This window comes from Ambystoma mexicanum, chromosome 11 (assembly GCF_040938575.1).
Source record: "Ambystoma mexicanum isolate Mex_15411 chromosome 11, UKY_AmexF1_1, whole genome shotgun sequence".
NCBI lineage: Eukaryota > Metazoa > Chordata > Amphibia > Caudata > Ambystomatidae > Ambystoma > Ambystoma mexicanum.
In genome coordinates, this window is record NC_090934.1 from 1460452566 (window position 1) to 1460467808 (window position 15243).

Consider the following 15243-nt stretch of genomic DNA (forward strand, 5'->3'; position numbering starts at 1 on the left):
CGTCGATGTAGGACAGGGCATGAGGCTGGAAAGTTCAGTATTAAAGGTGGTCGTCCTGTTCAATGCTGTGTTGTAGAAGTGCTGGGAAAGGGATTCGCAGAGCGCTTGTGTGGACGTGGTTTGGGCAGTTGCGCAGGAGGGCTTCACAACTTCAGAGATGATCCTGTGGAGCTCTTGGCTGCTGCTCTGGCAGTTTAGTATTTGTTTGTTGTAGTATGCTTTTTTGGCCTTTCGAATCTCAGATTTAGAGTTATGGTGATGAAGGGTGAACACAGACCTGCTGAGAGCGTTTTTGTATGCTCGCCATTTGCGCTCGAGGGAGTTATTTTGGCTTCTGAAAGTCTTCAGGTGTGGCGTGAACCATTTGGGGGATGGCCCTATGCTGGAGGCGGCGGGGCGGGAGAGGAGGAGAGGAAGTAGTGATTCTTTAAGCCTAGAGTCAAAGGATTTCAATAGGTAAGGTCTATCTGAGGCTGTGGGTGTTGGGGGAGTGCGTAGCAGGGCTTCAGCCAGGTCAGGAAGTAACAACCTTATTCCAGCATTTGTGGTGGAGGGAGTGGTGTGAGGACAGAGAAAGGGATGGCTGAGTGGTCTGTTCAGATGAGGGGTTTGGGACTGGAAACAGAGACAAGGTCGGAGGAGCTGAAGATTGTATCAAGGGTGGGGCCTCCAGTGTCAGTGGTACCTGTGGTATGCCAGGCAAGGTTGAGTGTTTCTAGGCTGTCAACCAGGGGTTGTGTCATGGGGTTGTTGGGCACATCAAACCAGATGTTAAAGTCCCCCAGTAGCGTGAATGCTTGGTGGTTAACCAGAGTGGTAGCTGGCGAGTAGTAGAGACTGTTGGCAAAATGTCTGTCATATCCAGATGGCCTGCAGATGAGTAGGAATCTGTGAGAGAGAGTTGGTAGTAGAGTGTCTTACTAGAAGGGATTTGCAGTTAGCTGTGCATGGCTGGGTTTCGATGAGTGAGATGGAGAAGTGAGGTTTGTACTCCGCCACCTCTGCAAGGTCTATTGTGGGAGATCGGTGAGAAGCCAGGGGGGAAAGCCATGTGTGCGACTGGTTCGAAATCATCAGAGAACCATGTTTCAGTGATGAAAATGAGATCAGGATTGTCACAGGGTAGGAGGTGAAAGGTGCTGTGTCTGTTTCTAGACACAGAGCAGGCATTGGAAAGGAGGCGGGTGACCTCATGAGAAGTGGCGGTTCTCCTGACACTCTGTTTGTTTGTTTGTTTGTTTGTTTGTTTTATTTGTAAAGCGCACCTGACCCATAGGTATCTGGGCGCTGGTAAGTAAGCAGAAGGTTACACATTACAAGACTTTAGATAGGTGCACTTAATGCATGTTACAGTCATTAGGATTTACAGAAGGTCACATAATGTAGATCATACAGGTTAGTACATAGTCCAAAAAATGCAGGGCATTAGATTCAAACATACATAAATAACAAGTATGGGCAGGGTAGGTGCAGAAGCTAGTGAGGCGATAAGATTAGTTCTTATTAAGTAGCCAGGTGATGGCACATCTTCTGAATTTATCGAATACTTGGATAGTTTGTATGTCCTGAGGGAGTGTGTTCCATAGTTGGGCAGCTAGGACAGGGAAGCTAGAGCCGCCAGCTCTTTTGAGGTTGTATATAGGTACTAAGAGGCAGGCGGTGTTAGATGCTCTAGTACTACGTGTGAAGGATCTCATAGGGAATTTGTCAGTCAAGTATGAGGGGGCTGTGGTTCAATGCTTTGTGTGTGAGACCGAGTTTTCAGACTGATTTTATCTTGAATGGAGAGCCAGTTACATATCTTTCTAGTATCTGAGATGTGCTCTCTTCTAGGTATGTTCAGGGCCGCTCTAAGAGCATTATTCTGCAGAATCTGCAATTTGTTCAAGATGGACTTGTTGGCACCTACGTAGAGACTGTTACAGTAGTCCAGTTTGGATTGTATAAGTGCTCTGGCTAGTATGAGACAGCTGTTGGGAGATAATCGAGGTCTGCACGCTCTGATCAGCTTGCCTGTGTAGGCAGTGGCTGAGGCTGTCATATTTACAGGTTTAGTAAATTTAGAGTTTGCGTCAAAGTAAAAACCTAGTGTTTTTGCATCTTTGCCAATGGGTATGTTGTTCCAGTCTATACAAATACTAGAGTAGTCAGGGCTGAGCTTCTGAAGTTTAGTGTGAGAGCCAAACAGAAGAATCTCTGTCGTATCATCATTCAGGCATAGGCCATGGAGGGCCATCCATGCCTGAATGATGGTATAGATTTCATTAATCCTGGCTACATCAGAGTCATAGGTGCCCAATAGGGGTAGGAGTATGTGGTTGTCATCTGAATAATTAGTGTAGGTGACATTCAGATGGTCCAGTTTATCAAATAATTTCTTTGTAAATATATTATACAAAGTGGGCGCGACACATGAGCCTTGTGGTACGGCGCAGGTAATGGGAATGGGGTCAGCTGCTGCCGAGGGTGAGAAGACACGCATGGTCTTATTGTCCAGAAATAATTGAATCCACATAATAGCTGAACTCGAAATGTGGGCAGCCGTTGCGAGATGGTCGCCGAGTACCTTGTGGTTGACCAACTCAAAGGTCGCCGACAAGTCTAGGAGGAGTTGGATGGCCACTCTACTTTTATAATAATAAATAATAATAATTAAATAAATAATAAAATAAATTATCTTTTAGTTCGTCAATCTGGCTTTTGAGGTCAACAAGGGCAGTTTCTGTTCCATGTTGCGGTCTGAAACCAGATTGTTGAGATCCAAGTAATTAGTTCAATTCCAAGAAGTCTTGGATTTGTAAATATGCAACTCCGTCCAATATTTTTGAAAGAAATGTGACCGTAGTAATCGGTCTGTAGTTTGTGGGTATCAATGGGTCTAGTGTTTGTTTCTTGAGTAACCGGAGCACCCAAGATTCCTTTAAGTTAAAGGGTACAGCATTACTAGAGTATGAATAGTTGATTAATTTGGTGATGAAGGGTGCCAGATCTCTGGCTGCATCTTTTATGATCTGTGCTGGCTGGATGAGCAAGGTAGGACTGTCTGGCAAGCATTGAGGTGTCAGTCGCAGGGATGAGCTGTGTGGTCAGAACAGTTGGGGTGAATGAAACTGACCGAGGGGTGGTACTGGGTGTTCAGGTCTAGGATTCTCTATGAGGGGGCGGTGAGTGGTTGAGGTGGATGGGAAGCGGAAAAAGTAAGCAACCAGTGGCTGGCTTACGTGAGATGAGGTGTGGGGGTGTGGGGGGGAAATCGGGGGAAGGAAGGTAGGCGTTGAGTGCTGCATGTGTGGTGTCAGCCAAGTTGTTGAGTGAGGTTTGTGTCCGGAGGGAGCTAGTGGTTTTGGTGTGCTGGGTGAGAGGTCGTGTTCAAAGAGGGAGGGCTTGGGGAGTGGCTAGCAGAAGGGTCCTGATGGCTGGGCTCTGAAAGGTTCGGAGGTTGGACCGAAGCAGGAGAGGGGAGGCCGGTTTCTTTTTCTGAGATTTGTGCGTTTGACTGCAAAAGGAGTGTGAGAGAGGGTAGGAGGGCCAGAGGGAAAAGGGGATGAAGCAATGGTTCTAGAAAGGGCAAGACGTACAATGCTGAGAGAAGGGAAAGGGGTTGAAAGGGGAGGTCTGGGGACAGGGGGTGTGTGAGGGGTGCGGGGTGAGGTTTTCAAAGGAGAAGTTTGTGGAGTTTGGGGTGCAGGGTGGTACGACTGGGTTGGTTTGTGCTGTCAAGGAGATGCCAGGTTTTCATGGGAGAGGGGCAGGTGGTGGGTGGCGCGGGACTGAGGTGGAAGGATGGTATGTTTGTTGGGTTGAGGCTGTTGGTGCGACGCAGAGCTTCACAATTACAGATGCTTGCTATGGTGTGAAGTGCGTGGCTGCCAGGGGGTTTGGCTGGGGCGGAGGGGTATGAGCGCGGGGGGCTATTCTGGGGGGAGTTCCTGCGTGGCAGCACCGATGCTGTCGTAGTGGCAGGGGAGTCATGTTGTTTGGAGCGCCAGAGATGTCCTTCGACTTGAGAGTTGGAAGTTGCGCAGGGTGTAGGAATGGTGCAGAGAGGGTCTTTCTCAATGGATGTCCGGGGGAGAGAGGGTGACAGGGGAGGTAATGCTGAAGTGTATGAAAATGGGGTAGTGTTTGGTGTGCCAGCGAGCACCTCTGATCAGAGAGTTGGAGGGGGTGTGGACGTAGGGCGAGGGGGTTGTGCTGGAGTGTATGGGAGGGGGTAGCGGGTGGGCAGTGTTTGGTGCGCCAGAGAGATCCTCTGATCTGAGAGTTGGAGGGGGTGTGGTGAGAGTGGGAAGGACAAGAAGGGTCAGAATGTACGAGTAATCAAGTGTAGAGGTCGGCGATGGAGAGGTGATGCGGCATGCGGGGGGTGGGGGGTTGGTGAAAGAAGGAGCTAATATGAAGGACGAGAGCCAGATGGGGAGCTTTGTGGTATGTCAGAGGGGGGGGGTGTGGTGTAGAAGCATCAGAGTTGTGGCGTCAGAGAGGAGGTCTTGGTTGGCGTGGTGTCTCTGTCAAGTTGGGATTGTCGGTCATGTTTGTGGGATGGAGCAGTGTAGCAGGTGAGAGGTGTACAGGCCAGAGTGGATAGCTGTACGTAGAGAGTACTAAATCGGAGGTACCTGGGCCGAGGCACCTATGTCTTAGATACCGTGGTCATTAGAAGCTGAATCAGGGATAACTGAACTGTAGGAGCGGCACCCAGATCTCATCTCACAGCTGCAGGCAGTCAGCAGCCAGATGTGATACACCAAGACGGATCGAAATGCGCCGGTTTGGGACAGCAGCAGCGGTGGGTCGTTAGGTAGGTGTCATTTTAAATGTCTCAAGAGAAAAAGAATGATTTTATATTGAACAGAAAACCAGCATTGTAAAGGTCTTTTTCTCTTGTGACCTTTAAAATGCTGTTTTCTTTTTTCGTTTTTATATTCCCCCCCCACCTTCTCCCGTGGGATTTCCCTTTAATCATGGGTTTTGCCATCCCAGCAATCACCCCCCACTCCACCAAACCAAAACACATACATGCACACAACACAGACTCACCAACACACTTACCTGTTCTCCTCGTCCTGCGCTTCTGAGTCCCAACATGCCCGTCAGCCCCTGCGCGCACTTGTGTGCAGCATGGGCATGACAGTTTCATTTAGAAAGACTGCTCCTTGTGGTCACGGAACAGTCTTTCTAAATCGGTAACTCTTGACTTTTTTCAATCTGGGTCCCTCCCACATCTAATTTCACATTGCCTAACTAACCAGCTTACTGAGCGGGGTATACAATCTTTTTCCTATGGCCCTCCAGCAGTGTTCCATAGTGTTGGTATTCACCTACCTTCCTATTACTGTGCTGTGCACAGTTAATGCTACAAGTACCATTCTTCATATTTTCTATGAACTTTATTACTGACATGAACCTTTAAATTGGCTACTGCAGTGGTGATGTTTGCACAGGATTCACACTATTTGTGCATGCTCACACTTACCTGTTCTTCATGATTCACACTTGGGACCTCTCACGTACTTTGGTTGATCCGTTCAATAATATGACAAAATCCACTGGTACTCTAAACTATAGGAGCCATTTTTGAGCTATTCCATTTATTATGATTTGAATTCCGCATACAGTTGCCAATAGCACTCTTGTTAACTTATCTATCTCATTATCATATCATGAATTGCTCTAATTGGAATACAATGACCTTGAACAATTATGATTTGACATGAAGTTTATCCTATCTATTATTTTAAAAGACTCTTTAAACTGCACCTGATGAAGGGAATTTTGAATCCCGAAACGCGTTGTGCTTTCTGCCTTCAAACATAAAAGAAGATTTGGATAAAGAATATTTTTCTGAACAGTGTCATTCAATGACTTTGAAAAACTTATTATATATTTCTGCATAAATGATTTAACATTTGCTTAACATTATATTGGCTGATTTTTCAGCAATAAGGTGTGCAGGGGAATGGAGTGTCCAATACTCTTTGGACACCATCTTTTTGTTTGCACCGTTTCCAACTTTGTGTCAGGGTTGCGTTACCTCCTCTGCACCTAAGTTTGCCATTAGTATATTTACATTCCTTTAATGTAAACATCTAAGGTGTGCTACTATACATATCGGATACTCAGAGTAGTGGGACATGTCAGGTACACGGCTCGGGTGTGAGTAGAGTTTTCATATATCCTACCGGGCAGGATGGGGCAAAGGTGTTGTAGGGAACAGAGGGATACCAAGTCTTGCCATCCGGTGTCCCACTCCCACTCCCTGAAGACCCCTAACCCAGGTGATCCTCCCGCACTGGTCCACCCCCAGGGTCTGGATCCAAAGTTGATGGCCGTGCCCTGGCCACTTGAGAGAGAGATCCCCGGGGACTAGCGGCTGAGATAACTTCTCAGTACTGTGAGAAACCAGAAGAGGAGGAGGGATGGAGTAGTGAGGAGAGCCAGAGGAGGCAAGTCAATGCAGTGGTCTAGTGTTTGGAAGCTACTGAACAGTGCCGGAACTTTAAAATGGACACAGCTGAGAGAGACACTCTGGAGTGTATGTTGATGCCGATCACAACACTGAAAGCAGAGATGCAGAAAAAGACAGCGGCGAGGCTGTCGCGAGGGAGAGAACCTTGCAACTGTATTCCGACACCGATCAGAATCCTGGAGGCAGGCAAACCGGGGAACGCAGCACGAAGGCTCTCACCGGGACTAAGCTCAGTGAGTAAGCCAGCAGGAGTACTGTGTTGGACGCCCAAAGGAAGACAAAGCACCTGAAAGCAGAGAGAGGTGGTGCAGAAACCAGCCGGTTCACTGCACGCCCACCGAGCCAGCGAACTGAGGAGAAGGGAGGTGATACATGAGGAGCAAACGGGCAGCACAGTGAGCCCATAGAGAGATGAACTGCAGCATATTGGGTTGAATGCCGTGTCGAGATTGAAGGAACGAACAGTGATGAACAAGAGTCAAGGACCTGTGTGTTAGAGGGCGAAGAAAAGCCAAATACGAACTTTGCTGTAAGAAGGGCACTGGCACTAATGTGAAAAGAAATAAAGAGACAGCTGAAAGAACGAGTCAATAAGAAGAGCGGCAGCATGGCAGGCTAGTGAACCAGGCTGTGTGGAATTGGAAATTAACCAGGAGAAGAGAATCATTCCACCTAGCAAACCCAAAGGGAGGGAGGGTGTGTTTTGAAATGATAACCAAGTCCTAGCAAGAGAGTGTACCAGGTGAAGCCAAGTGAAAACAAATGTGTGGAGTGAACTGCAGAAGAGAATCCCAAGGAAGATTCATGCCCTTAGGGATTTGAATCAAAATTGTAACCGAGCCCTGGCAGGAGAGTATGCCAGGCAAAGCCAAGTGTAATCAAGTGTGTGGAGTGAACTGCAAAAGGGAATCCCAAAGAAGATTCATGCCCTTCGGATTGCAAGTACCATTAAAGGAGAAACAGAACCTGGCAGGACAGTATACCAGGTAATCTATGAGTCTGTAACCCACACACAAAATAGGGTACGTTGAAAAGAGAATCCAGAGGAAGAACCATGTGCTTAGGATTAGAAGTTGCATAAAGTGTGCATAAAGTGTGGAAAGGACCTGGGAAAGGGAGTCATTTCCCCAAGAACATAGTTATTCTTTTGAACTTTTGTTTTGGTGAAGAACAACCTGGGGAAAGGAGCCATTCCCTATAACTGTGAACATTATCTTGTTGCAGCATTTTTGTTGGATGTATACTTTTTCTATTGAACTTGTACATTTGTGCACTTTCATAGCCGAAGACAATATCCATAGTACCTTAGAGTTACTTTTTAGAATGAGAGGGCTAGGATAGGATTTTGGACGCAAGACGTTTTTGCTTTGGACATCTTGACACAGGACAGACCCTTAGTTTTGGTTGAGGTTGGGAAATACCTCCTAGATTAGGGATAGCAAGGCATTTTCCCAACTCCTTTTAGCCTTTAAATACAAGTGTATGCCAATCACCAGGAGTCCCCTGTCTCATTTGTGGTTCCCCTCAGAATGCTCCACAAAGGAAGAGGAAGGAGCTCCTGGTGACCCGTTGGGACGGTGAACGCGTGGAGCAGGAAGCACCATTGCTGAAAGGAAATTTCCCTTGCGGAGCTGCAGTAAGCATCAGGGAAACGCTGACTGGCAGAAGTATCACAGAAGCCCTAAGATCACTACGAACCATAGAAACAGGTAAGCAAGTGTGAGGGGAAGTGAAAGGGGCCCAAAGCAATGGTGTAGAAGCAGGGAACCTGGAGTGAAACAAGAGTCATGGGTCTGGGACTCCAACTCAGAGTATAAGAAGTTGTGAAAGCATCTAAGTTAATCATCATATCTCAGTACCTAGCAGGCTAGTAAACCAGGTGCACTGAAATGCAAAGAGGAAATTGTAAGTCTGGAACCCACACCCAAAAAGGCGATCAAGGCCTCCAGAACAATAATCGTAGTCACAGTACCTGGCAGGAGAGTATATCAGGTGGACTTTATCTGCATCTTTGTTGATCCTCATAATAATAGTACCTGGCAAGAGAATGCACCAGGTGGATTGTGCATGTGAGTCTAGGACCCGCACCAATTGAAGTATCCTTATCAATCTTAATAGAATAGTCAAAGTAACGGACAGCAGAGGGAGTCAGGTTGACTTTGAGTCCAAAAGCAAAGCAAGGGAAAGGAAGCATTACCCTTGATATGATATATGATATGGCATTTGTAACGCGCCTATACACAAGTGTTTCAAGGCGCGACGAGGCAGGGAGGGGGGAACAAAGGGAAGACAGACAGCAATCCTACTAGGCCAGGTGTCATTCAGATCGCACAAGTGCATGGGTAGAGGGGAAGGGAAAAGTGCAAGGGGAAAGGGAGAGGGGAAAGTGCAGTAAAGGGTTAGTAGAATACAAGATAAATGATAAGGGCCAGCTGGTGGCAAGTGCAAGGTAAGTGCAGACAAGTGCTGGGAAGGGGGGCTGTAGGGATACAGAGACAGTCCTGCAGTGCAGGGGTTGCCAGGGAGGCAGTGCAAGGGGAGAGTGGCTGGGCCGAGGACCGAGATCGGTGAGAGTGGCCTAGTTGCAGATTCAGTGCAGTTTCAGTAATTTAGCAGGGGAGAGGGGGAGAGAAAGCAGAAGCAAAGAGGAAGGTTTTGAGGTGCTTCCGGAACCGGAGATGGTTCTCCTCAAGTTTCAGGGAGGCAGGAAGGCTGTTCCAGAGGGAGGCCCCTGCCGCGGAGAGAGATCTACCCCCAACTCGTTGCTTGGAGAAGCGGCTGACCCTGAGGGAGTTGGAGGCGGATGAGCGAAGAGCTCGAGAAGGAAGATATTTAGGAAGAGGGAGTTGAAGGTATTTTGGCCCCTTACCCCAGAAGGCCTTGTGGACAATGCAGAGGGTTTTGAACTTAATCCTCGCAGCCCTGGGAGCCAGTGTAGAGATTTCAGTCCTGGAGAGATACGGTCCCTGGGCTTGAGGCCAAGGACAAGTCTTGCAGTCCTGTTCTGGATGAGTTGCAGTGGGCGGAGAGTAGAGGCAGGCATATTTAGATAGAGGCTGTTACAGTAGTCCAGCTTTGAGACAACCAGGGCTCTGGAGACAGTGAGCTTCTGGGGGAAGGAGAGGAAAGGAAGAATACCTCTGAGGAGGTGCAGCTGGTAGTGTGACTTCTTAGAGACGTCAGATATGTGAGGAGAGAAGGAGAGTGTGGAGTCGAAGATGACCCCGAGGTTTTTTGCCTTGCAGGTAGGAGCAGGAAGAGGGCCAAGAGAGGCCGGCCAGAGAGCTTCAGGGAAGGAGGGAGTGGGTGTGCCGATGAGTAGACTCTCAGTCTTACTGGCATTAAGGCAGAGGTCATTGGCGGCACAACATTCCTGGATAGCAGACAGTCAGGGATGAGGGAAGGAGAGGAGGAGGCCGAGGGTAGCCTGAAAATGAGCTGGGTATCATCCGCATAGCACTGAAAGTTGGGGCAGAGAGCGGCAATGCGGTGGGCAAGGAGTGCCAGATACTGGTTGAACAGCCAGGGAGAGAGGTTAGATCCCTGGGGGACACCACAGGTAGAGAAAAAGATGTCAGAGAGGAAGGACCCTAGTTGGACCTGGGCCCATGACACAGTTTTGGGAGCATTGTGATAGTAATACCTGCCCAAGTGGAAAACCAGGTTGGTGGTCAAAGTCTGAGACCAGGGGAGGGGTGTCATACGCCCTGGTGTGTTGCAAACGTTCTGTGACAGCCAAGAGAAGGAAGTCATTCTCTTGGCATCCTAAGAAACCTGAGCAGGACCCGGGGAAGGGAAACATTCCCCCGTTGAGTTGTGAAAATTGTGTAGAGAAGAGACCATTTTCTTTTGCCTTGGTGGAGAGTCTGTCCAAGGAGCCTTTTAAGACTTTGTTTTGAGGCTCAAGAGACTTTGTTTTGATGCTTTGCCCTTGATGAAGAACATTTCATTTTCCCTATAACTGAAACTGGAAGATCATCATCTTTTTTTCTTAGTTGATTAAGAGTGTAAGGAAAGGAAAGGAAATAGGTTTCTGACACGACGGAGGACCGTTTACTTTTAACAAGACCACCTGACAGGATTATTCGTTTATTTGAGGCAAGGAAACCACTCTTCGAAATAAGGATAGTAAGGGGTTTCCTTTTTCTTTTGGTTTCAAATAGAAGTCTATAACCAACAATATGCCACTCTGTGTAAGTCGCCTACTTCTACACCCGTACAGTATAAGGCCTCATTTCCTACCTTCACATCATATCCAATTCCATGAGCCTTGCACATCTGGAAGAAGACATTATAATACACAGTTGATAGATTGCTGTGCATAAGATGCGAACTCATCACTGCACTGCGGCTGCTACTAATCGAGACCTGTAAGAGACAAGAGATCATCACCAAATTAGGGCATGTTCCGTGCATCATCATCATCTGCTTTAGGAACACACATTATATTAGAACATCAACCAGCACACAGGGAACAGAGATATTACATTGTAGCACTGTGCTATGCATGGGAAATACAGATACACCACAGCAGAATCACAATGTAAACTTTATTAGAACACATATACATCATTATAGCATCCATTTGCAGACAGGTAACCCAAATCCACATTTTAAGATCACAGCATCATCCAGAGCATGAGGCCTAGGGTTATAACAATAACACACAGCTCATGGCTGCAAGCCAATTCTGATGCCTGGAACATGGGCATGTAGGAACGCAGGCCTTATGGTAACTGCTTGTATTCAGAGCACCCTGATGAGTTGCTCTGGGCGGCGCCTCCCCACACCCGTATCTTTGCATTACACCTCCTGTTTTAGACCACCCTACTACTCCTCCAATGACATATTTCTCACTTACCTGTGTGTCGAATCCAGGTAATTTGCCCCCTCTTCCCACGGTGGGTCTATCCCTTTTGGGAATGGGGAGGTGAGCCTGCTAAACTTAACATCTGCTAGGAAACAGGGCAAGCATGATCCCTCTGGAGGTAACTACTGCTTCAAGAACAGGCAATCCCTGAACAGGGATGTTATCCTCCCTTGTCTCAAGAAACTGATAGATTAGTTGGTTTTATGGATATTAACTATGTAATGACTTCCTACACCAAAGGCTGTTATGGTTTCTGACCCTTTTCAGGAACTGTCAATACCCCAGAAGAGAGAACGGTGTTTAGACCCATCCCCTGGTTGTTTGGAAGATAACAACCCAATCAGCATTGCTACATAGGACAAGAGGAGCCTTCAGAGCTGCTACCACCAGGGGGCGCAGCAGCTCGGCTGCCTGATCTGGCATCTCTTCACTTCTGGCTGATTCAAACCTTATGAATCTAATATTTACTACAATTTTCCTAAGCCCCTGCCTATTTAACCTCGGGGCACCTACGATTCAAGTCTCATCCTGAATCGCACTCTCCTTCTACTTAAACCCCGCACCTGGTCCTCTGTCGCATCCTCAGCTGCAGGCCTCTTCCCGCTCTTAATTGTGAGCGGGCGCGTTGGGTCTTCATCTGCTGCTCCCGGCCAATCCCTATCTGCTTTCCCCCCTGCCTGTGGACTACCCTACGCCTAGCTGCCGCTCCGTCCTACGCAGGTCTCTTGCCTCCACCAACGTCAACTGGGCCCCTCTCTCATCTCCAGCCCTCTTCATCTGCTCTGGCCGCCCATTCCTCCTGACTCCTCACCTCCGGTCACCGGCCCTCCTGCCATCTGCCTTTTGATCCTCTGGTTGCTGAGGCCTCCAGCTCAGTCCTCACAGCGGGCCTCCTGTTGCAGTCCGGGCCCTCCACTGGCTGGTGCTGTTCCTCCTCCCCAGGGCCTCTTCCATCTCCAGCCCTACCATCCTTGCTGGGAGTGCCGTGGCCGCGTCTGCTCAGGCTTCTACTGTGCTCTTGCCAGCTGCCTTCTGGTCGTCTGGTCGTGGTGGCCTCTCGATCTATCCTCACTGATCGCCACCTTCCGCTCCAGCCCGGGCACTCTACTGGCCGCGCCGTTCCTTCTCTCCAGGGCCTTGACCATTGCTGGCCCTGATGGTGCTGCTGGAGGCTTAAAGCCCTGTGGCTGTAGGCGCTGTGCCCGAGTCTGCACCGGCTACTGTTGAACTATTGCCAACTGCCTTCTGCTGCAGCCCGGGCTCTCTACTGGCCGGCAGCGTTCCCCCTCTATCCATCGCTGGCCCCGTCTGCTCCGGCTCCTGCTACGCTTAAGTTGCCTGTCTGCCTGCTCTACCCAGGCACGGGCCTCCGCAATCCACCGGACCTCCGCAGGCCGTCATCAACCCTCTTGTCTCCTGCCTCCTGGACGTTGGCTATGGAGACCTCCAGCTCCTTCCTGATTGCAGGAGCCTTCAGCGCCTTGCGGTCATCTGCCCGTCATGCCACCCTCCTGACTTCGGATTTCCTTCACCACCTGGCCCTTCACTAACTTACCCAGCCCTCTTCCACCAGCATCAGGAGGCTCTGCTGCCGTTGCTGCCTGCCTCTTTCTGCTCTCGGACCGCCTGCTTTCACCAGGCCCCCCCACTAACAATCCTGCCTAATAATCCTGCCTCCTGGACGCCTGCTACGGAGGCCTCCAGCTCCTTCCTGATTGCAGGCGCCATCACCACCTTGCGGACGTATGACTGTTGTGGCTGCCAGCTCCTCCTGACTGTGGATTTTGATCACCACCTGGGCCCTCCACTGGCTTACCCTGCGCTCTTCCACCAGCATCAGGAGGCTCTGCTTCCGTGGCTGTCTGCCCTGTCCTGCTCTCGGACCGCCTGCTTCATCAGGCCCCCCCTCTAACCAGCACCTGTCCTCTCTACTCTGACCTTCAGTGAAGTGCCTCCTTCTGATCCTGATTCCGCTCCCTCCTCCTGCTTGCCTGCTAATCAGTCTCTTCGCTCTCTGTCATGCACATTGCCAGACCCTCCTCTCCTCGTTCACCTTCCCCCTTACTTCCTTTCCCCTCTTCCCCACCCCATCCTTCCCCTTCTCCTTCTCCGTTCTATTCCTCTCATCCTCATGACCACCCCCATGACTTATCCCTTCCCCTGTTCACCCCATCCCCCTCCTACCGTGCCCCTTCGTCCTAACCTCATCTACCCCCCTACTGTCGAACCCTCCAGTCTTATCAACATTGTCCTCTGGAATGCCAGATCCCTATGCAACAAGACCGCAGCTGCACTAGACATGTTCTTCCAACTTAATCTTTATTTCTTCTGTATTAATGAAACTTGGATTCCCCTTATCAATTCTACTGTGCCTGCCTCTCTCACCACCCCCTCCTCCTCCTGTCATGTCTCACGCCCTTATGGTCGCGGAGGTGGCACTGGTCTCCTCTACCACACTAAATGTCTTTCCTCCACCCCCACTCTATCTCTCCCTACCTTCCCTTCCTTTGAATACCTATTCAAATCCTTCACTTCCCCTCACGCTATCTCATTTCTAATTATCTACAGACCTCCTGGTCCCCTCTCTTCCTTTTATGACCTGGATCACCTTGTCTCTCTCATCTCTCCCACCCCTCACAGTACTCAGCGATTTCAACCTTCCCTGCTGCACTCAACCCTCCCCTCTCCTCTCCTCTCCTCTCCATGCTCGACTCCTACCTTCTCTCTCCCCTCCCTACTCACTCCTCTAGCTCCACTCTTGATGTCATCTTTATCACAACCCACACCTCCTCACCTGTTTCTTCTCTTCCCAGCTATCTTTCTGATCATGCCTTACTCTCCTTCTCCCTCACTCCGCCCCCCTCGTCCACTCCCTCTTCTTCCCCCATTTCCTTCTCTCGACAGGATCCCCGTAACTTTAGCCCTTCTCTCTTTTTCGACACCTGCTCTTCTTCCCTTCCCCTCTCTCTCCGATTTCTCTTCTCTCTTGGCCAACACTTCCCTCTCCTCTCTGTCCTTCTCTATCTCCTCCAGTCTCGACCAACTCTACCCCCTTAACTCCTTCCGCCCTTCTTGCAAACCTTCCCAACATTGGCTTTCCCCTCACCTTTCCATGCGTCGTCCCCTCCGTTGCCTTGAACGACGCTGGCGCAAATCCCGCTCTCTGGCTAACCAAACCGCCTGTTTCCCATATCACTCACTTTATGACTCTTGCCTCAACTCAGCCAAACGTTCCCACTACTCCAACCTTCCCCACTCAAAAGCCTCACACCCTCGCCCTATTTTCCAAACCGTTTCTCGTCTTCTCTCTCTGCCTACTCCTGACCCCTCAGCTAATTCTTCTCTCTCTTATTCCGACTTTGCTGACTTCTTCTCTTCCAAAATTCTCTCCTTCCGCCAAAACATCCTCCTCTCCCCTTCCTATTCCCCTCCTCTCTCCCCCCTTCTGCTTGCATGTCTAACTTCTCTCCTGTCATTCCGCCCAGTGTTTCCCTTCCTGTCCAAAACTCATCCTACTGCTGCCCCCTCAGATCCCCTTCCTACCCTCCTTCTTCCTGAGATTCACCCTCTTCTCATTCCCTACTTAACCTTCTTCTTCAACATTTGTCTCTCCTCCGCTACCTTTCCTTCAGCCATCAAAAACGCCACTATCATCCCCATCCTGAAGAAACCCACTGCTAACCCTCTTCTCGCTTTCAACTTTCGTCCAATCTCGCTCCTTCCATCCCTCTCTAAGCTTCTTGAACGCCTAGCCTACTCTCAGCTTTTGTATCCACTCATTCTCTCCTTCCCCCCTCTCAATCTGGATTCCGCCCTAAACACTCCACTGAGACTGCTCTAACTTATGTTCTCAACTCCCTCCTTACCACTCGCTACTCCAAGCAATCCTCTGTCCTCATCCTCC

The 15243-nt window shown here is 49.4% G+C and overlaps 1 protein-coding gene across 2 annotated transcripts in view; it reads right to left on the reverse strand.

Annotated features, from left to right (window-relative positions):
* Window positions 1–15243, reverse strand: part of IQCH (IQ motif containing H) — a 1923049-nt gene that overhangs the window by 129131 nt on the left and 1778675 nt on the right. For both annotated transcript variants that reach the window (XM_069625132.1, XM_069625131.1), the window contains one exon: window positions 10712–10837. In XM_069625132.1, the coding sequence (XP_069481233.1) occupies window positions 10712–10837 (126 nt within the window). The remainder of the gene's footprint in view (window positions 1–10711; window positions 10838–15243) is intronic.